The following is a 19,970-nucleotide window of genomic DNA, read 5'->3' on the forward strand; positions in this document are numbered from 1 at the left end:
GACAGAGTGACTCACTATCGGGTGAATTTTTCAATTGATTGTTGGAGAAAATAATACGAGCCGCAGGAATTTATCGAAAAGGTACAATCTTCTATAAGACTGTACAGCTGCTGGCGTACGCCGATGATATTGATATCATTGGAAGCAACTGCGAAGCGAATGAGTCTGGTAATGAACGATGGCAAGACGAAATATCTCTTGTCATCCAACAAACAGTCAGCGCATTCGCGACTTGTCTCCCGCGTCACTGTGAACAGTCATAACTCTGAAGTTGTAGATAATTCCATCTACCTTGTCACCAACATCAACAACACCAATAATGTCAGCCCCGAAATTCAACGCAGAAACACTTCTGCACACAGATGCTACTTTTGACTGAGTAGGCAATTGAAAAGTAAAGTCCTTTCTTGACGAACCAAAACCAAACTCTACAAGTCGCTTATCATTCCCGTCCTGCTTTATGGTGCAGAAGCTTGAACGATGTCAACATCCGAAGAGATGGCACTAGGAGTTTTCGAGAGAAAAGTTTTGACTCCAGATTTGAAAAAAGTACCGGAAGCCGAGGAAGACGAAGACCTCCACACCGTTGGAAAGACCAAGTAAGAATGAACTGGTTTCAGTTGAGATTTCTAATTGGCGCCGAACAGCCAAAAGAAAAGATGAATGGCGCGCTGTTGTAAACACGGCAGAACTTAATTCAATTCTAAAGGGTATATGAGTGATATCAAGTTTAAGTGGTGTAATCTAGCAAGCAGTTCTAGATTATTAGGTAGAGTATGAATTCTATCAATTGCTTGCTCTATTCACAATTATATGTAATTATACTCTAAGAAGTTTTCATCATTGCCGATGTATTCCTTGCGTTTATGAACTTAACAATTTCGGTGAGGTAGAAGACTTCTTTGAAAGTTGTGTAACCTTTATCGTATTTTTACTTATGAAGTATGACGTGAGGTATACATATGTATATTCCCTGCTACTTTCATTAAGATGAAATCTTTGACTTAGTTTAAATTCTCAACATACGAGGTGTGTTCAAAAAATAACGGGAATTTTCGTTTTTTGTTTTATATTTATTAATTTGTCTACATTCATGTTGTCGCCTTTAAAATAGTCCCAAATCTGTATTATGCACTTTTGTCTACACGTCTTCCAATCATTGAAACACGTCTTAATTGGGAAAGTCACACGAAGATTTTTGTTTAGCCATCGTTGTCTCTTTTAATTCGGTTTATTATATTCTCAGCCGCCTTGATGTCTCAGTTCTGTGCTGTCCAAACCGTTGCCATTACAGCTACAAAACATAAAAAAAATAAATTAGCAATTACTACTTATGCAACCCCGTGTAGCATACGGAGCAAATTCAACCAAATTTACCGTGAAGCACTTTCTTCTTCATAACCAATAAATATATAAATAAATACATAAATATAATCAATCCTTGAAAACCGTTGTAAATATTCGTTATTTGGAATATAACAGCATACTTGCTCTTGTTATCAATCATATAAGCGATTATCTCTAACAGCCAATTAATGCCCATTATAATGAACATGCGAAAGAAGAGCCAAACACTAAAAGTGCTCAAATTAACAAAATTAGTTTAAGAAAACTCTGATGATAGTAAAAAGTACAGGACATACTTATTTTGTTGTGAACGCAAGCGACTCAAACCATCTCGTTCTTGGGTCAACATGTCTAATTCTTTGCGTATATAATAGATCCTCTTTACAGTTACATAGAAGATAACAATATTGATGGCTATAAGTAAAAAGCAAGGGCCATAGAAGTACAGCATCGCTGACCAATCGTTACCTGTATAAATATTATATATTAAAGTTTGATTATCGATAAGGGTTCCACTATATACCATATATGACTTACTTTTCAACCAGCAATGTGTGACGCCAATGCCCGACTTCAGTTCGTCTGGTATGTCGGAATACTGTAAGATAACAGTTATAGCGGTCATAACAGATGGCATGCCCCAACCGTAGAGTGAGTAGTAGTTAATCCATTTACATTGTGTCAAGTTCGCTTTGGTGCCATGAAAAATTTGCCACATATCAAAACAGATCACATTAAGCCAGAAGAAGACAGCTGAGAGGAAGTAGTAGGCGATGAATCCTGGAAATAAATGAAACATTAATTTCGTCAGTCTAAGGATGACAAGCATTGCTAAGCTTCAACCGAAAGTGACAAAGCGAGACAAATGTCACTACAGTTTGCTCAGTTATCCGGCTCTTTTAAGTTCTAACCGTTGCTGTCTAAGCAAATCCATCTTGGTTCATCTGAACAGATATTTGCTATGCTTTGGAAAATAGCTCGAAAATGTTCTCTGATATTGCAGATACAGATTGCAGATTTCCTCTTCATTTCTCCTCGATATTTAAAGGTACGCCCTAGCTTTTCCTCTACCGTGTGTGGAGAGGCATAAAATTGCAAGTGTAACCCATTTTCGACTAACTGAAGACTTTGTAATGAGCATTTTTTCAAGTTACTTCTATTTTCAGCTGCGCTTCGATAACTGATACTGGCTACATCGGTTCCACATTAACTCAACTTTTCTGGAAAATATTGTACATGTCTTGGGAGAAAATAAAATTGAACTCACCCATAGCAGCACACACTGCCTTGACGTAATCCGATTTTCTCAAATTAATGGTTATAATCAAGGTATTGCCAATAGCTAACGAAAGTAGATAAGAAATTAGACATTTGGTATGCAAGTTCCGCAGTTCGGGAATCAGCCAAAAGATCAATATGGTGGCATAGAGAAAAGGCAGAGAAATTAACATAACTGTAAAAAATTAAAAAAAAAAACATTAAAGAATGCTGTCAAGTAGGAAGAATTTCGCTTCTCTCCTTAGATATCTCTTATTTCTTCCTTACTTATCGTATTGAGCATTATGTTTGGTGATTTTTTCAACCTGTCATCGCAGTTCATTGGATTTAGTACAAATCGATCACGTATACGATAAGCATCCAGGCAATAATCTCGTCTCGAAATGAGCAACTGGTCAGTAACACGCAGCACCGAGCCATTCTGTGAACGAGAATACTATAATATAATAAGAGCAAATAAAAGGGGGTTTCAAAGTGGATAGTGTATATTTTGAATGTAGTGCTTGAGTTGGTAAATTGTAGGATTTACGTTCGGCTCGTCCATCTTCAACACCCCTTTACATAAATTTATCTAAATTATTATTTACACATATGTATGTATGTACATATACCGAGTTTAATTTCGTACCTCAAACAGTTCCCACTCATGCGGCATTAACATATATCCCGGATCACAGGGTATGCCCTGTTGCACCACAAACTCATCCACCACATGCATCTGTGGTCGACTACTGTTATGCAGGGTGATATTTAAATATGGCGAATATGTAAGCTCTTCATTCAATTGCTCATCAAATTGCGCTCGCGAATTTTTCGTTAATCGATACATATTGGCTCTGGGATGGCAACAGAATTTGACACAACGCTTGAGTTGACATACGCAGCCACGTAAATGTTTCGCCACGAACTCATGCGTTCCACCGAAGAGCTCAATGTACTCGTAATACCCAGTCAAATGGGGTGGCACAGATAAACCTTCAAAGTTGTAAGACCCATTTACAAGTAACTGACTGTCCGTTATGTTAACAGTATCCGCGAACGTGCAGTTAGTTATTTCGGCCAACGTTAAGTGTAAGGTTGCAAGTGTGACCAATATATAGAGCGCACAGCGTGAAATCGTTGGAAACGCGCCCATAATTTTCAACACAGACCTAAGGAAAGTAAATTTTTAATAATTTATTTTATTTTAGTTATTCACATAAAGTCATTTGGTTTTGTAAAATATTATATGTTGAACAAATTTAGGAATTTCAGTGCCCGGCTGAGAAACGGATGTTTTGGTTTTTTAACTTCACTCAGCTGCATGCAGCGAGTTTTAAAGGCTTATCAGCGATAATAACCACATAAAGTATGAACTTTATAATGTAAACCTATACTATATACATAGCGATAATTTTACTAAAAACACAATCTTAAGTACAGTATTCCGATTAGTAACATTTTATAAATAATTTTATTAACTTTTTATTAAAAAATAAAGACTGGTTTTGCATATCACTGAAACAAACATACTTTTTTTTTGGAACGTGGTCAAATCCGTTAAAAAATATCAAAAATCTTAGATTGAGCACAATTTTTTCTTTCTTAGTTTAGTACAGTAAAAGCTTCTTATTCGCGCTGCCTTTATTCGCGTTTTCACCATTCGCGGATGAAAAAAATGAGACCCAGTTTCTATATTCGCGTCTAAACATTCTTTTATTCGCGGATCTAATAAGTACATACATAATAATACAATTATTCCAATAGGTACCCAACCCAATATTCTTGTCAAATGGACTAATAAAAAAGTAAAATAGATCTTATTACAAGAAAATGTTAAATATTACACTATTTTGGAAATATTTTTGAACTTTTGGTAATATTTCCATAAATTAAATGGAACTCTTCACTTTTTTAATAATTTTTTTTTACACAGATCGTGATTGCTAAGATTTCGTTACATTGGCTTAATTATATGAGCACACCCGACTAGATCACCTGCGAATGAGCTCTGCGATTTCCTTATGAACATTGATCCGTCTATGGAGCGAAGTCTAATTTTTAAGAGACAAATTGCTAATGCGACTGATGTGTATCAGTCTGAATTGAAGGAGCTTTTGAAAACTGCTAAGCAAGAAAAAATTACAAAATTGAACTAAAATGTTCAAAAACTTCAATTAAATCATTTTTTTATATACCTATTTGTTTTTTTTTTTTGCACCTAGGAACATATCCCCTATAATCCCATATAAATTACCATCCCGTATTCACGGTTTCTGTATTCGTGGTATATCATGGAACATATACCCCGCGAATAAAGAGCTTTTACTGTATTTAAAAAATTGAATTTTTTGAGTTGAGTTGAGTTGAGTTGAGTTTTGACGTCGGATTAACTTCCAGCTTTTAGAAAGTACGCGTCTTAGAACCTGTTCGTACAATTTTTGAGAAACCTTTAACATTCCATTCATTCAACATAACATTCATTAAATAATAGAGTCCAACTGATAAATCGGCCTTGGCATCGGTATCGGCAAAAAAAATTTAGCCATATTTGGCAGATTCTTAGCCGACTCTTTGTACTTCTTTCGAATGCCCCTAAAATCAATATTCTGTTTATTTTTATACCCTGAACAGGGTATATAGTATTAATTTTGTCACGAAGTTTGAAACACCCAGAAGGAAGCGTCGCACAGTGTGAGATTTGGTCAATCTAGCATCTCGAAATTAAAAAAAAAAATGTTTTCGTAACTCGCTCATATTTTTTTTTACGTGAGAAGAGACCCCAATTGTTACGAAAACAAACACAAAATAGAATAAAAAAATGTTATTAGCGTGATAACAGCTATCAAACACATACAATTGCATAGCATGCTACAATTGATTTGCAAGCTTGCATTGATCACAAAAGTTTGAGTGATCAGGTCGAAGTTGTGAGTGGTTATTTTGGCCTAAAATATTTTTTGTATTGAAGGTTATTACTTAAACTTAAAATTTTTGTTTTATACAATATTTATTTTTGCACTCAAGTATTTTGAAAAAATTGTTTTATAACCACCTGAAAGGTAAGACAAATTTTAAAGTTTTCAAATATTTGATAGACTAGAACTTCCAAGTCCCATGGAGTTCCGTGATGGGAATGCCAGCATAATCTTTGTTAATGTGCCCAAAACAAATTTAAAAAATAAAATCCTGCCCATTTTTTGCCTTTTTTTAGTATGAGTGAAATATCGCGAGTGGAGCTATTTTGGATTTGGTTGAACAAGGTGAAAAGCGACAAAACAGAAGCGGTCGAAAAGCACGTTATATCAATTTTTGGACCAGATGTTGACGATACCAAAATTAAAGATCGTATAAAAAAGCTTTGCTTCCAATTTCAATCGCGATGGAGTAAATCTCACCGTGATAAAGCAAGATTTATGCATGACAATGCTATTTGGCTAAGTTCAAAAATTTCTGCTGTTGATTTTGCTCTTGATCACGCACCATCAGCTTCAAAACAAAAAAGAGTTTGCTGAAAGTGCTTCGAGTACACAAAAACGGAAATGCATAGAGTTAATATCAAATGTAGCTTCGGAACAATTAACTATGGCTACCGCAATGTATCTGAGATCCTGTAGAAAAAGAGACTCAGCAAATATTAAAATCTTATTTTGAATATTTTCCATTCTTTTAAGAACTTTCGTTGGATGTTTTAGTTTTCCCTTTTTATTATGTTTTAGATATCAATAAATTTAACATTGAAACAACATTAACCTTTTATTTTTCTCTTTTGCAAAGAATCATCGAAAACTAAAGTTCGAAACTTGAAGAACTTTATAGAAATGGTTGTATGTGGGTGCTTATATCAATATAACGAAAAGTTTTAGTTAGAAGAGAAAAAAAGAAGAAATTTGGATATAAATGTGTAAAAAAAAATTGTCCCCAACTAGTGTTTTTGAGGATAGTTCGGAACTAGTCCCCTTTGACACTAGTTGGAACTAGTTGTCTTTCACCATATTGAAGCTTACAATCTCCTTAACCATCGTGCCAAATTTCAAGTTCATATCTCTACAACTTCATATAAAAATTAATTTTGAGATGCTAGATTGACTAAATCTCACACTGTGCGTCGGAGGCCCTATAAAGTATATATGTATGTATATAAATGATCAGTATGTTGAACTGAGTCGATTTAGCCATGTCCGTCTGTCTGTCTGTCCGTATATATACGAACCGTATATCGTTTTGATATTTTGCAGATGCTATTTTCTCTTCAAGAAGCTGCTCATTTGTCGGAACTGCCGATATCGGACCACTATATCAGTTAGCTGCCATACAAACCGAACGATCGGAATCAAGGACTTGTATGGAAAACTTCCGCATTTTACTACATATCTTCACGAAATTTGGTGTGAGCTATTGCTCATAGAAATAATTTAATCTCCGAAAAAATTGTTCAGATCGGTTCACTATAGCATATAGCTGCCATACAAACTGAACGATCGGAATCAAGGACTTGTATGGAAAACTTCCGCATTTTACTACATATCTTCACGAAATTTGGTGTGAGTTATTGCTCATAGAAATAATTTAATATCCGAAAAAATTGTTCAGATCAGTTCACTATAGCATATAGCTGCCATACAAACTGAACGATCGGAATCAAGGGTTTCTATGGAAAACTTCCGCATTTTACTACATATCTTCACGAAATTTGGTGTGAGTTATTGCTCGTAGAAATAATTTAATATCCGAAAAAATTGTTCAGATCAGTTCACTATAGCATATAGCTGCCATACAAACTGAACGATCGGAATCAAGGGTTTCTATGGAAAACTTCCGCATTTTACTACATATCTTCACGAAATTTGGTGTGAGTTATTGCTCATAGAAATAATTTAATATCCGAAAAAATTGTTCAGATCAGTTCACTATAGCATATAGCTGCCATACAAACTGAACGATCGGAATCAAGGGTTTCTATGGAAAACTTCCGCATTTTACTACATATCTTCACGAAATTTGGTGTGAGTTATTGCTCATAGAAATAATTTAATATCCGAAAAAATTGTTCAGATCAGTTCACTACAGCATATAGCTGCCATACAAACTGAACGATCGGAATCAAGGACTTGTATGGAAAACTTCCGCATTTAACTACATATCTTCACGAAATTTGGTGTGAGTTATTGCTCATAGAAATAATTTAATCTCCGAAGAAATTGTTCAGATCGGTTAACTATATAACCTTTATGTTTCTAGCAAACATCCCGGCTAAAAAGAATTAGTAAAATGTTTTCTTTTTTCTACTTACTTTTTCTTACGCCTTTAGATTTGCTTAAACACATAATTACTAAAATAAATGCACCTGTGAAGGGTATATTAGATTCGGTAGAGCCGAAGTTAATATAAGAGTTAGATATGGGGTTATATATACATAAATGATCAGGATGACGAGTAGATTTGAAATCCGGATGTCTGTCCGTCCGTCTGTCCGTCTGTCCGTCTGTCCGTGCAAGCGATAACTTGAGTAAAAATTAAGATATCTTAATGAAACTTGGAACACATGTTCCTTGGCACCCTGAGGAGGTTGCTTTCGAAAATGGGCAAAATCGGTCCACTGCCACGCCCACAAAATGGAGGAAACCGAAAACCTATACAGTGTCATAACTAAGCCATAAATAAAGTTATGAAAACGAAATTTGGAACATAGGATCCCATTAGGGAGGGGCACATTTGGATGTAATTTTTTTGGAAAAGTGGGCGTGACCCCGCCCCCAAATAGGTTTTTTGTATATAACTCGCAAACCAATAAAGCTATATAAGCCAAACTTTCTGCAGTCGTTTCTTTTAGCCATTTCCTTATACAGTCCAAAAATGAAATAAATCGGATAATAACCACGCCCACCTCCCATACAAAGGTTAGGTTGAAAATTACTAAAAGTGGGTTAACTCCCTAACGAAAAACGTCAGAAACACCAAATTTTACATAAGAAAAGGCAGAAGAAAGCTGCACTGAGATTTTTTTACAAAATGGAAAATGGGCGTGGCGTCGCCCACTTATGGGTCAAAAACCATATCTCAAGAACTATTCGACCGATTTCTATGAAATTCGGTATATTACACTTTCTTGACACCCTGATGACACGGGTGGAATATGGGCGAAATCGGTTCACAACTACGTCTACTTCCCATATAACCCAATTTTGAATTCCATCTGATTCGTTCACTTTATAATGTATTCATAAGGAACCAATGAAGCTAGCGGAATAAAACTTTACACAAATACTGTATTTGAGCTGTGACATCACTTGTGGAAAAATTGTCAAAATCGAACCATGACTTTTCAAGGCCCCTGATATCAAACATGAAGAACTCAGTGCCTAAGGTTAATTTTTCACCGAAAATATAGGTAAATCCCTCAGATATTTTAATGTAATTCATTCCCTCTGAATTTTTTTCTTATAACAGTTTCTCTCTGTACCTGAAATGGTAAAAATTGGGTCATAACTTCCCCCAGATCCCATATACCTAATTATAAGTAATATTAAATTAAGTGATCGTATAGTCTTCGATACGTTGTATCTTGGTGGTGAAAACGAGTGAAATCGGTTTAGGAATTACCTCAGTCCCCATATACTATTTATGATGATTGTCGTTATTCTATTGAACTTTATGCCGAATATATGGGTCGAATTGTGTTGTCTTTATGAAATTACATCAATAAATTGCGAGAGTATAAAATGTTCGGTTACACCCGAACTTAGCCCTTCCTTACTTGTTTCTTGTTGCTTTTATATTCATCTTATAAAACACGGTTCGATTCATGTTTTTCACTGAACCAATCATTCCACGCCGCAATTACGCTACAACCGTTTTCGCTTGATGCTTTTATTACTGAACCACTTTTCATCAATAGTAACCATCCAATGTAAGAAATGTATCGATTTTGTTGCGACTCAGTAGCAATTCGCAGTTGGAAATACCCTTCCTCCCAATTTTTAATTCACAGTTTTATCAAATGACCAATTTTGGCAGTATTTGTTTTTAAAATTACTTAAATCCACAGATTATTTTATTTTTTTAGCTCACAATAACTTACACTATTAGTCTATTTGTGTATTGCCAGTACTTTGGGAATATATTGGTGGAACCTTTGAAGTTTTTAAAAACAACGATTTGTGAGTTCACAATTGAAAGCACAAATGATTAGATATGTATATATAAACACTGTCGGCACTATTCTATTAAATCAAATAAAAAATGGCGGTAGAATAATTAGGGAAAAAATCATTGCAAACACTTTCTTTTCACCAAATTCTCCCGAAAATTATTTGTCCACTCAAATTAAACTCACTTAAATATCAAAAGAAAAGAATTTTATTCATCCAATTTTTAATAAAAATAAAATTTTATTATTTATTATTTTATTTTGGAAAAAAAAAAATTACATTAAAACATCACGACGGTCTCGGTTATGCCACTGATCATTTACGAAATCCCTGCCGTACTGAAAAAGTATGCTCGCTATAAAAATAAATCAGCTGGTATAAACCCATCTAGCAAATATACATACATATATAATATGTATGGAATCAAAACTTTTACGCATAATCTTCATCCGATTCCATGGTACCCTTTGCATATACATATGTATGTTTTCAAGATGGGAGAAACCACAGATCTGATAACAAAATTTCCGAAGAATTTAGCGTTGTAATTACATTTGTATGTGTGTGTTCATAAAGGTTCGGTTAATCCCTCTAGAGCATATAAATATGTTACATTTATTGTTTGGAAACAATTTCGTAAGCATATATAGATTTTGTGAACCTCCACCTGATTCTTATAGCTTTTCTTTTGAACCTTATGTATTTCATAAGATAAGGCTCACTACACTCTAATTTCTCATTTAAACACCCAAAAGCAGGCATTCACTTTTATAGTTTAACCTTTGATAGTATCTAGATCTAGTTAAATGTATAATTTTTCTTTAACGTATCATTAAAAATGGCATTCGCAGTTTTTCAGCATAATGAAAAAATATGTTTTCCTGGCTATCGAATGAAGCAAGCACCGAAGAAATACAAGGTTTTGAGTAAGGATTCAAAACAGCTTAACCCTTTAATTCCCAAGGGTAAAAATAAATGCATATTTTATGGTTTTATTGTTTATTACGTTTAAAAATACATAAAAAAAGAGAAAATCACAAAAAAAAAATATTGATTAATTATTTTTAATTCCGTGAAATGTTGCGCCTACGCAACGTTGGGATTACTGAACTTATATTATGAGTCAAGTCATAAAAATATATTTAAAATATTTCACTTACGCTAATACTATAGCGATTAGCGTGAGTGAAATATTTTAAAACAATCAGCATGAAGATGTATTTGACATTTTTTACACATATAAATTGTTGTACTTCTACACTGTCTACATCTTCTTCGACGTTTGTTTTCGTGCCATGACCAATATTATAGAAGCGAATATTGGAAGGTAATGCGTTTTTGGATGGTCTTCCTAAATTTCTATTTGAATTACCCAAAAAGTGAGAATTATTTGCAAGTTGGTCTTCTTCGGTTTTCATCAAACTAACAGTAACGTAAGATTTAAATTCTAATTGAGTCATAGATCGCTCATTTGCCAGATTGTAAATCTTCCACGATTTTACTAAAACACTATCTATCAAATTGATGAACAGTTACCACCACCACCACTTTTTCCCTCTTACTCGAATCCTATAATTGGCAATTCCATTATCATGCAGATCGACGCCTCCCATATTTTCATTATAATCTGCTATAACCTGGGGCTGAGGCACATTCACTATTTTTTTTAGTTTTCTATCGTAACGTTTTGCTGTAACCAATGGTTCGATTTTTGCGTAGTTAGTAGCCACATTCAATACACACACAATAGTACTTCATGTTTTTGGTCAAAGCTGAAATCAAATGACCCTCTCTCTTTTTTCTGAAGAGTTTTCGTATTTATCATGGTTTTATTCATTGTTCTATTTTCTCGAATATTACCAGTGGCAAAATAGTCTCGTATCAAGTTAGCTATGCTATTAGCTCAACGTTCTAGAACCAACTGAATAATAAAACAGAACTACTCCTTGAATAGCAAGAACCCATTATTGACAATACATTTCTAACACGAATGGCATGCTGAGTAACCATAACAACTGACTATTGTTACTCCCAACGTTGCGTATACGCAATGTTTCCTAGAAATGTAAGATAAACAACACGTGTAGGTAGTTTTGTCCACCAAAATGGTTTATATCACAAATAAGATATTAATTAAAGCTTTGTACAGTGTAAAAAGTAAAGTTTTATTTAAATTAATAGTTTTTATGATGGGATGAATATATCGATCCCGAGATGACTCAATTAGCAGTTTTTGAATGATAAAAATAAAATGCAAAAAAACAAATTTGAAATGTTGCGCTTGCGCAACGATGGGTAAAGATGGGTTAAAAGCTCTCTATTTCGATTTTTTACTATTTTTGTTTTGTATAATAGTTATTTTTAAAATACAATTTGGTTTTTAAATTTTATTTTTAATACTTAATATCTATATACAATATTATTATTACTTTATAATAAAAAATCTTTAACTTTGTATATATATGAAATTAAATGTATACATATACATATACATATATGACATAGGCACCTTCGATTCATCACTTCTCTGTTCGTTATGTTTAAACTCAATTTAACTCATTTTTTACAAAGATTTTACATGTGAAAGCAACAACTAAGTGAGACACTTATATTTCATACAAAAATATTTAATGTTCGCATCGCCAGTCTCCCAGTTTGGGCGAAACGAAGACTGCTACAGTTTATATATTGTTTATGAATGTGTTTGTACTTGTTAATAAAAAATGTATGAGTATAATTATTATTTGTTCATTGGATATAGTGTAATGATTTTCGTGTGGCAGCATCATTAATCCACCTATGTATGTCATATATGTATGTACAATACTGCTTTAAGAATAGTCATATTCATATCTTAACATCATTAAGTATTTGGTAAATACTATAAGTATACTAGATAATTAGTACTGGTCTCTGGTGAGTTTGAGAACACACGATTGCTTGGTTGCTCTCGCCTTTAAACTCGTACTCTTATAAAATATTAATCATATCACTGAATTTGTTTCTTCATTCGAATATTTTGCAGTTGCACTGCCGATTCTTTACGATTGATATTAGTTGGATTCTCAATTCCGAAGTTTCGATCGATTTTCAGTATTGGCTATAAAGAGAAAAATATAGTTATTTTAAAATAAATTAAGTTCCCATTTGAAGTTGAGAAAAAGATGCCATTGCAACATATGTTGCTGGTCTAACCAATTTATTGTTCACTTAGAACAATATATGTATGTATATATATAAATAATGTATAAGAAATGTATACAAAATACAATAGAATACAAAAAATATATTTTATTTCAGATTTTCACATTACTTACACAACACAATGGCCGACGAGTTAGACTTGGTGGTAAATCTACGTGATGAGTGATGCAAAGTATCCGATTTAGTAAATCTAAAAAGGCAAGTTCATAGTACATTTTAATTGTCTTTTTAATCCGATTCGTACATTAAAATCGAATCACTTTTCTGGTTTAAAAAATGGAAAGCTTGGTAGGCAGTTAAATCTGCACTAAGATGAAATTAATTTCTCAAACAATTTTCATCAGGGTTGCAATTGACTATAGTATACGAAAAGTTCATAAACTCTGTGACCGCACCAACAACCCTCACAATAAATACTAGGTTAGTGTAAGAATTTCAAGTTTTCACTCACTTTTTCTTAATCAGCATAAGCACCTTCTTCTTCATAACCAGCAAGATAAACATGATAAGACCCTGCGAAGCATTATATGCATCTGTGACGACAAAATACAGAGAACCATCACCGTCACTGCCCACCATATAACTGATTATCTCCAGCAGCCAACCGATACCCATTACAATGAACATCCGAAAGAAGAGCCAAACACTGAAAAATTGCATTAACTTTTATTAATACATATATGTACATTAAAAGCTGTCACATAATGAAATGATTACTCACTTATTTTGCTGCGTACGTAAGTGTCTACGGCTGGAGTCGCCACGGGAAAAGTGCTGCAGTTCCTTGCGTATTGTATAGATATTATTTGCAGTTAAGAAAAATATGCCAATATTAAACATTATGAGCAGTAAACAGGGTCCATGGAAATAGATCATGGCAGACCAATCATCAACTGGAAAGTTGTATTGTTTTAAGGTAAAAATTATAAATGTTAGGTTATAATCCCTTAACCTTATTTATCACTTACGTTTCAACCAACAGTGTGTATCTCCAATGCCCGACTTGAGACCATTTGGTAAATTTGAGTTTTGTAAACTGGCTGTGACTATTGTCATCAAAGCCGGCATGCCCCAAGCGTAGAGGGAATAGTAAAGAAATCGTTTACGCTTCGTTACGTTTTGAACTGCGCCTTGGGTGACACGTAAATTTTTCCAAAGATCGAAGCAGATCACATTCAGCCAGAAGAAGACGGCAGTAATGAAGAAGTATGCCACAAAACCTGTTGAGATCAAGTTTTCGTTTTACTGTACTAAAAATAAGTGTATAAGGTCTACAGAAATCTTCGATAAAATTGGATATGTTTAGGCAAAAATAGTTTGAGATAAGCCATCCAACGTACAAAACAATAAGCGATACAATGAAATTATATCGATAAACTTACCGATAATAGCGCAAACAACTTTTTCATAATATGTATGTTGCAGATTGACTAAAACAATCAACGTTGTACCAATCGCTAACGAAAGTAGATAACTAATCAAGCACTTGGTGTGCAAGTTCCACAATTCCGGTATGAGCCAATAGATCAGTATGGTGGCATAAAGAAATGGCGCCGAAATCAGCATGACTGGAACGGTAAAAAAAATATTATATGCTCCTGATTCTCTTTCTACTCGTTCTCTCCGGTGTCTCTTTCACTTACTTATCGTATTTAACTTTAGCGTTGGTGGGTCGTCAGATCGCCCACAGTTCATTGGATTCAATACAAACCCCTCACTCGTATTATAAGCGTGTAAGCAATAATCTCTCCTTGAGAAATATTTCGCATCGCTTGTGCGCAACAACGTGCCGTTCTGTAAAAAATATTCATAAAAAGACAACCTCTTCAGTTGAAGATGTCGCACTCGTAACTGTTTTTCCTACCTCAAACAATTCCCAATGATCCTCTTCGTACTTGTGTGGCATTAGCATATAGCCACCACTGTAGCACGGTATCCCCTGCTGCACCACAAACTCATCCAACATATGCATCACGACACGACTGTTGTTTCGCAGAGTTACATTTACGTATGGTGAATATGTGCGCTCCCCATTAAGTACTTCTCTACATTGCAGCGTGTAACCAGTGATGAGACTTATTCTATACATATTCGCCCTTGGATGACAGCAGAACTTTACACATTGTTTGATCTTGCACACACAGCCGCGTGTATGTCTCTCTACGGGCTTACGCACACCTTCGTAAAGCTCAATATAGTTATATTCGGCTATCAATTGTGGTGGCACCAACACCTCTTCATAGAGATATGAACCATTCGAAAATTTGGTACTAGCGGTTAAGTTGACAGTGTCTTCGAAGACACAGTCGGGTATATCAGCTATAGCGTTTTGATAAAGTACGACTGCTCCGATGAGCAATTTGAAAATATATGCTGTCATTTCATTGATTTATGAAGTTTAGTATTGAGAAGAATGCTGTAAGAGATAATATAAAGTCTGTAAGGCAAAATTTTGTATTGCGGAGCTGTAAGATTTTATAGACTACGGCTTTGAAACAGAGAAGATTCATGTTATCTCGGTATATATCGTATAGAATGTTTCATAGTATGTTAAGTACATAGTTTGATGATAATTCTCAACAATATATGAAATATTCAACAAGAGTTTCACAATTGATTTAGGTTTGTTTGGAACCAACTATATTTTAGTTTTCAATAAAAAGGGACCGATTCCATCTGTCTCTCAATTAGCCAGTCTTTGAAAGTATTCATATTCGCGAAGAAGCATTTCTTCGTATAGCAAACGGCATAATCGATCGTTTTTTGACATTCCTATAGAATTCAAACTCAGATCTTTAAATATCAAATTGTATCTTCTTTATTTGTAATTTTGTAATTATCAAAAATAGAAAACTCAGTTTAGTCCAAAGATAATTGCTGCTGAGGATCGATAAACTATATACAGTAACAGTATAATGATATTTTAGAGCTGAAGAAGAAGTACGTTTCTGAAATCTTTTGAATTTTCTGGTTGTTCGGAATATGTAATACCTCGGCTGGTCACAAGCTATCTCCATTTAAATCTCATATACCAAAATACTTAAAAAATTGCACTGTATGTATGTACATATTTTATCGGTCCAACATGTTATCGTGTCAGTAATTTTTTTTTATATTCTTCATCTCTTATGAAATATGTATGTAGATTTGCACCTTTTTTTAGTTTTACGTTTGAGGTTATTAATTTACTTTTTGTACACAGCCAGATGGATTTTCAGTTGATTTCAAATTAAACAAAGAGTTGCGAAATATAATTTCGCAGAAATATTAAGCCAAACTTAATTTCCAATAACAAGTATTTCGATGTATGACCTTATAACCTTCATAGCTGTTTTATGTTTTGTGGTAAAATAACTCACATTTATACATATATTCATTGAATTTTTTGCCGATCTTTCCATAATTCCAAACTGTGATGAAAGGAGCGAACTTTGAATTGAATGTGATCGCCACAGGTCTAACACGCAGTCGGAATTCTGGTAGTACCCTATCTAGGGACCTGAATATTCGGCAAAGTCTAAAATGAAAATATCGAATTAAGTAAGCTAATAAATCATTTTTTTTTTTTGTAAGTATAGTTGCCCTCTGTATAAATACGGCTTACGGTTGAATTTTAATGTGCTGACCTCATTAGGTTTGTTTTATAAATAAGGAACAAAATGCAGTCATTGTGTTGTCCATAACCAAACTGTAACCTTAAAAGAAAATAAACTTTAATGAAGACCCACGAAGGGTCAGTATGACATAAACACAAGTTTAGGTAGTCATTGGAATATTTTAGTTCAATTACAGCCACAAGTTTTTGGGCTTTTTGTTTTTCATATTTTTTTTTTAATCAAACCATCAACATCTCAAGAATATTGTGTTAAAGTTTTAGGTCATTCGGAGAAAAAATAACGAAGTTACAGCAGGTTGAATAACGGTACCTCCAGCTACCTTCGCTGAGTGTACAAAACTTTGAATCGATTTTACCAAATATGTCAATTTTAAAGTCGGTGACCAGCCTACAGAAAAAACTACTGCATCGATCGTTTTGAAATTTTGAACAAATATTCTACATATATATAGCTCTCGAATGACTTTGAGTTTTTCCAAAAAATTTTAATTACTAACAATTTTACAATAACAAATAGGTCGATTTTTTCGTCTAAAATCGTCATTTTGGCTTGAAAATGGTATCAAAAATTGAAAAATTTAAAAATTAAAAAAAACTCGACGTCAATTGAAAGATAAACTAATAAACTAAAGAAAGCATTTTGATTTTTTGGTTTCGAATGATCCAGTGATGCTGTAGGCTGGTCACCGCACAACAACTTTTTTTCGAGGTGCCTGCAGAGATCGACGATAAATCCGTTATTCCTCGCTATTTTTCGATAAAACTTTTTTTTAAGTATCCTTCAAATGTTGCACTTTCATATAATAATAAGTAAAATAAACCTACAGCAATAATTTTTGCTAAAAAAAATCATGAAAAAAGGTCTTTTTTCGACGAAACAAACAATTACTGTAAGAAGAGGTTTTTTTGTGAAGGGTTGACACATATTTGCAGTATATGAGTGATATTTTTTGCCTTATATTAGAATATTGGTATTAAATCTTTTCAATCAGCATTTTAATTGACGCATTTTCGTTATCACAAACATTAACAGAATATGACACTTGAAATAATGACAAACACTTTTGAATGGTTAAATGCTTTAAATGTGAAAATTTCTCAATACTTAGCTCACTTCATACCGCATTTAATGCTTACGTTCCAAACAAGATAATGTTACTTACTCACACACAAGTTAATTTTTTAACTATTATATTTTAATAAAGAAATTATTATTTTTTTCATAAAATTGCTTTATATTTTTTTCTAATATTCATTTTTTATTACTACAGAGTACAAATATATGTTTCCACTTTTTACAGTGCACTTTCGAATTTCAGCATTCACATTAAAATTTGTATACTTCACATTCTAGTTTTTTTAAGACCGTAGTGATGTTTATCCGCGGCGGAATTCTATTCGCTACTAATTTCATACGATATCAAGAATTCACTTCACAAGTATTTACAATCCATAAAATACAATATTAATTTCTCCGTTATTTGCGTAATGAACATTATCGTTTCTTCAGCAAAAATGTGACGAATATTTCTTTGAATTCGAAAACCACGGCTCTATAAAAAATTTGCAAACATGCACACATATCGCATACATACATATTTATGTATACATATATGTATATACTCGTATATATATATGCATGCTAACAATAACACAAACCTAACTGTTCTTTGCAAAATACGAACTTAAATTATATTAAAGCTTAGAACCGTAATTTTATCAGATTATTCTAATTTTTAGTTCACCGTGACTTATACTTTTGTCTATTAGTGTATTGCCATTATTTTCGGAATAAATTGTTTGTAGATATGTAATTATGAACGCTCTTAGAAAAGATTGTACCTTCTCTATTAAGTTCTGCGGCTCGTATTTTTTTTGCCAGCAATAGATTTGATTTGTCGCACGATAGTTAATCGCCCTGTCTGCGCTTTGATTCGGATTGAATGCCAGGACTCGACGACTGAGTCGCATTCCCAACATGAATCACACGCCGAAATTGCGCTCCGTAATATTGCCGCTTGCCTTTGACCCGTCCATCACATTTCTTGGACGGTGGTGATGTCAGCCTTTACTCTTACGAGGACATCAATCAGCGGGGCAGCGGTACCTTCCCAATTAAGGGACCGGTCATTACAGGTATCCATACATATACATGCAGTGAGCAAAAAAAGTTTACGTACTCATCTTCATCAAATACTAATAGTCTGAAAATTCAACTACAACAATATTCAACAATACTATTAAGATTAAATATTTGGCATAATAATGTCCTCCATTTCTTTCAGGAATTCAATATTGCCAAAGTGTAAAGTCAAAAAGGGTCGTGGTTGTGAAATTCCATTTGAGACTCGGAAAATTATCTTAGACTTGTATTTATAGGGGAATGGAGGATGTGTAATTGGTTGAATTATACACAAACTACCACCAAGTGTGCAGGCAATAATTCAAACATTTAGATGGTCTGGAATTGTATAGGTAAAACCACGTTCAAGTCGTCCAAAAAAGTTGACACCCAGCGATGAGCGCAAAATTTTTGGAGCAATGTGGGCAGACCCAAGGCAATCAGCACCAGAAATACAGAAGGAAGTACAGTGGAACTTATCTAACTCGAATCACTATAATCCACAAAAAAACTTCGAGTTAGAGAGACTTCGAGTTATAGAATTTTCATTAAAACATATAAATTTTCAAAAAAGCTGTAAAATATAGATTTATGCACTGTTTTATTTAGTTACTTCGCAAACATTTTTATGGACCTACGATAAAAGATGTTTTCTGTAATTTTGTTTATTGTATTTTGCTATTATTTGGCTCTTGACGTCTGTTTGACATGCCTTCTATTAGATGATTTATGCAATCCATAAGTGTAATATTATATTTTTTGTTCGCCTCCGTACGATATAGAGGGACTCTTTTAAAATTGTGCCTCGATAGTGAAATTTTAAATTGTGTATTATGCCCTTATCGAAAAGTTCGATTTATGAAAGCAAATTTGTATGAAAGTCTATTGCCACTTCAAGAGTTATGGAGTACTTCGAGTTAAGGAATTTTGACTTATGGAATAAAATGTGTATGAAATTCGTTTTCTAAACGCTATTGCCGCTTCAAGAGTTAGAGTTATGGAGAACTTCGAGTTATAGAAATTCGAGTTAGGGAAGGAAATTTGTCTGAAATTTGGCTTCTGAACGCTATTGCTAATTCAAGTGAGCCAGTTATGGAGATCTTCGAGTTATGGAAAATTCACTGTATTACTCAGTCCTGGGTGTAACGTGCATCTTCAAACAATTCGAAACATGTTTCTCAAGAATGGGTGCAATGCACGAATAGCAAGCAAATAACCTTTAATACCTCTGATGAATCGAGAAAAGATGCTTGCATTTGCCAGAAAATACGTT

At 33.8% G+C, this 19,970-nt stretch overlaps 2 protein-coding genes and 1 long non-coding RNA gene across 18 annotated transcripts; 1 reads left to right on the forward strand and 2 right to left on the reverse strand.

Annotated features, from left to right (window-relative positions):
- Positions 1 to 1,052: 1,052 nt before the first annotated feature.
- Positions 1,053 to 10,141, reverse strand: LOC105210458 (G-protein coupled receptor Mth2). Of its 9 annotated transcripts, none has more exons than XM_054228791.1 (9): positions 10,035 to 10,088; positions 9,686 to 9,827; positions 3,254 to 3,776; positions 2,893 to 3,046; positions 2,615 to 2,800; positions 1,885 to 2,127; positions 1,644 to 1,815; positions 1,378 to 1,583; positions 1,053 to 1,294 (listed from the first exon to the last, which is right to left on the reverse strand). In XM_054228791.1, the coding sequence occupies exons 3-9, from the start codon at positions 3,758 to 3,760 to the stop codon at positions 1,260 to 1,262; spliced, it is 1,503 nt and encodes a 500-aa protein (XP_054084766.1). In that variant the 5' UTR covers positions 3,761 to 3,776; positions 9,686 to 9,827; positions 10,035 to 10,088; the 3' UTR covers positions 1,053 to 1,259. The 9 variants fall into 9 exon arrangements, with proteins under 9 accessions (XP_054084766.1, XP_054084765.1, XP_054084763.1 ...); XM_054228790.1 differs by having other exon boundaries at positions 9,941 to 10,082; XM_054228788.1 differs by having other exon boundaries at positions 9,686 to 9,939; positions 10,035 to 10,051.
- A 2,513-nt stretch (positions 10,142 to 12,654) lies between these two features.
- LOC105210457 (G-protein coupled receptor Mth2) lies at positions 12,655 to 18,094 on the reverse strand. 8 transcript variants are annotated; one of them, XM_054228798.1, is made up of 11 exons: positions 17,739 to 18,093; positions 16,586 to 16,654; positions 16,319 to 16,476; positions 14,824 to 15,375; positions 14,603 to 14,753; positions 14,342 to 14,527; positions 13,928 to 14,179; positions 13,681 to 13,852; positions 13,411 to 13,605; positions 13,073 to 13,149; positions 12,655 to 12,855 (listed from the first exon to the last, which is right to left on the reverse strand). In XM_054228798.1, exons 4-11 carry the CDS (start codon positions 15,337 to 15,339, stop codon positions 12,821 to 12,823), a joined length of 1,584 nt encoding a protein of 527 aa, XP_054084773.1. In that variant the 5' UTR covers positions 15,340 to 15,375; positions 16,319 to 16,476; positions 16,586 to 16,654; positions 17,739 to 18,093; the 3' UTR covers positions 12,655 to 12,820. The 8 variants fall into 8 exon arrangements, with proteins under 8 accessions (XP_054084773.1, XP_054084768.1, XP_054084772.1 ...); XM_054228793.1 differs by having other exon boundaries at positions 16,564 to 16,654; XM_054228797.1 differs by lacking the exon at positions 16,586 to 16,654.
- Positions 13,739 to 15,193, forward strand: LOC128921369 (uncharacterized). Its single transcript, XR_008470819.1, has 2 exons — positions 13,739 to 13,875; positions 13,942 to 15,193. It is a non-coding gene; the product is annotated as an uncharacterized LOC128921369 (long non-coding RNA).
- Positions 18,095 to 19,970: the final 1,876 nt, after the last annotated feature.

Source organism: Zeugodacus cucurbitae, chromosome 4 (genome assembly GCF_028554725.1).
Source record: "Zeugodacus cucurbitae isolate PBARC_wt_2022May chromosome 4, idZeuCucr1.2, whole genome shotgun sequence".
NCBI lineage: Eukaryota > Metazoa > Arthropoda > Insecta > Diptera > Tephritidae > Zeugodacus > Zeugodacus cucurbitae.

Excerpts from the sequence above, each read along its gene's own strand:
- LOC105210458 (XM_054228786.1), bottom strand. The coding sequence starts at position 9,432 with ATGATTGGTTCAGTGAAAAACATGAATCGAACCGTGTTTTATAAGATG. Across the intron at positions 3,047-3,253 it reads ATGAGTGGGAACTGTTTGAG|AATGGCTCGGTGCTGCGTGT; the intron begins GTACGAAATTAA and ends TCTCGTTCACAG. Across the intron at positions 1,584-1,643 it reads TTGCGTTCACAACAAAATAA|CACTTTTAGTGTTTGGCTCT; the intron begins GTATGTCCTGTA and ends TGTTAATTTGAG.
- LOC105210457 (XM_054228799.1), bottom strand. The coding sequence starts at position 15,339 with ATGACAGCATATATTTTCAAATTGCTCATCGGAGCAGTCGTACTTTAT. Across the intron at positions 14,528-14,602 it reads GCTAAAGTTAAATACGATAA|TCATGCTGATTTCGGCGCCA; the intron begins GTAAGTGAAAGA and ends TTACCGTTCCAG. Across the intron at positions 13,150-13,410 it reads CTTATGCTGATTAAGAAAAA|ATTTACTAAATCGGATACTT; the intron begins GTGAGTGAAAAC and ends TTGCCTTTTTAG.